This window comes from Fulmarus glacialis, unplaced genomic scaffold (assembly GCF_000690835.1).
Source record: "Fulmarus glacialis isolate BGI_N327 unplaced genomic scaffold, ASM69083v1 scaffold44778, whole genome shotgun sequence".
NCBI classification, from domain to species: domain Eukaryota; kingdom Metazoa; phylum Chordata; class Aves; order Procellariiformes; family Procellariidae; genus Fulmarus; species Fulmarus glacialis.
The window spans coordinates 1-840 of record NW_009230984.1 but is presented as its reverse complement, the minus strand read 5'-3'; the positions used below and the strand labels follow the sequence as shown (position 1 = coordinate 840).

The 840-nt window shown below is 49.8% G+C and overlaps 1 protein-coding gene across 1 annotated transcript in view; it reads left to right on the top strand.

The window, feature by feature from the left end:
* The window catches only part of LOC104081601 (PH and SEC7 domain-containing protein 2-like), a gene marked incomplete at its 5' end in the record, with an annotated part of 12613 nt that extends 12417 nt beyond the window's left edge, over positions 1 to 196 (top strand). The window contains one exon of the mRNA XM_009584417.1: positions 1 to 196. This exon is cut by the window's left edge and continues 23 nt beyond it. Within this exon, the coding sequence (XP_009582712.1) occupies positions 1 to 196 (196 nt within the window).
* Between the last annotated feature and the right edge of the window lie 644 nt (positions 197 to 840).

The following is an 840-nucleotide window of genomic DNA, read 5'->3' as shown; positions in this document are numbered from 1 at the left end:
TGAGACATACATCAACCTGCTGTGCATGAAGATAAAAGTTGGGACAGATGACCTGGAGAGAATTGAAACCAGTTTCTTCAAGGTGGAAGCTGATGACATTGCTTTGCGGAAGACACATTCAAGCCCTTCCTTGAGCCAAGGGCACATGTCCATCAGCTGTAAGGTTGAAAAGGACATTTTAGAGCAGAACACTTAACAAGGAACACGTGCACAGGGGGGATGAACCGGCGATGCTTTGCGCTCCTGGACTAGATCGATGAGCACAATTTTACATAGGAAATTACATGAGCAAAACCGTAGATGTGTATAACACGGTGATTGCTCTAGTGAAAGAAATCAAAGAAGCTTTAGTTGACACTCTCTGGCAATGCTCTGGCATTTCAGCATCATAGACACGCCATCTCTTCTTCATCCTCAACAGCACCAGTGGCTTTTCTTTCCCTCCTACCGCAGCCTGCACAACAAAGGGATATGCTGGTTCTCCAAGGGGCAGGTTGCTCTTTTCTCCACCAGCCATCTTTCTCCTCCTCCTTCTCTCCCTGGAGTCCCCACCGGTTCGTGTCCACAGTTCCCAGCAGTGCAGAAACTCAGCCGAAACAACGGTCTGTGGCACCACCAGCGCTCCCAGAGAAGGGCACAGAGTGGCAGGGAGCACGTCCCTCCCTGGAGAGGAGCACCGTTCAGCATGTCGCGATAGGACAGGTGTCATGAGTTAGTTACCGAGCGAGCGAGAGGCGTCTTCAGCACAGCATGTGGGAACGTCATCTGCCCACGGCAGGAGAGGCCTGAAGTGCCCTCTGTCACCTTATCCTTTTTTTATATATATATATGTATACATAT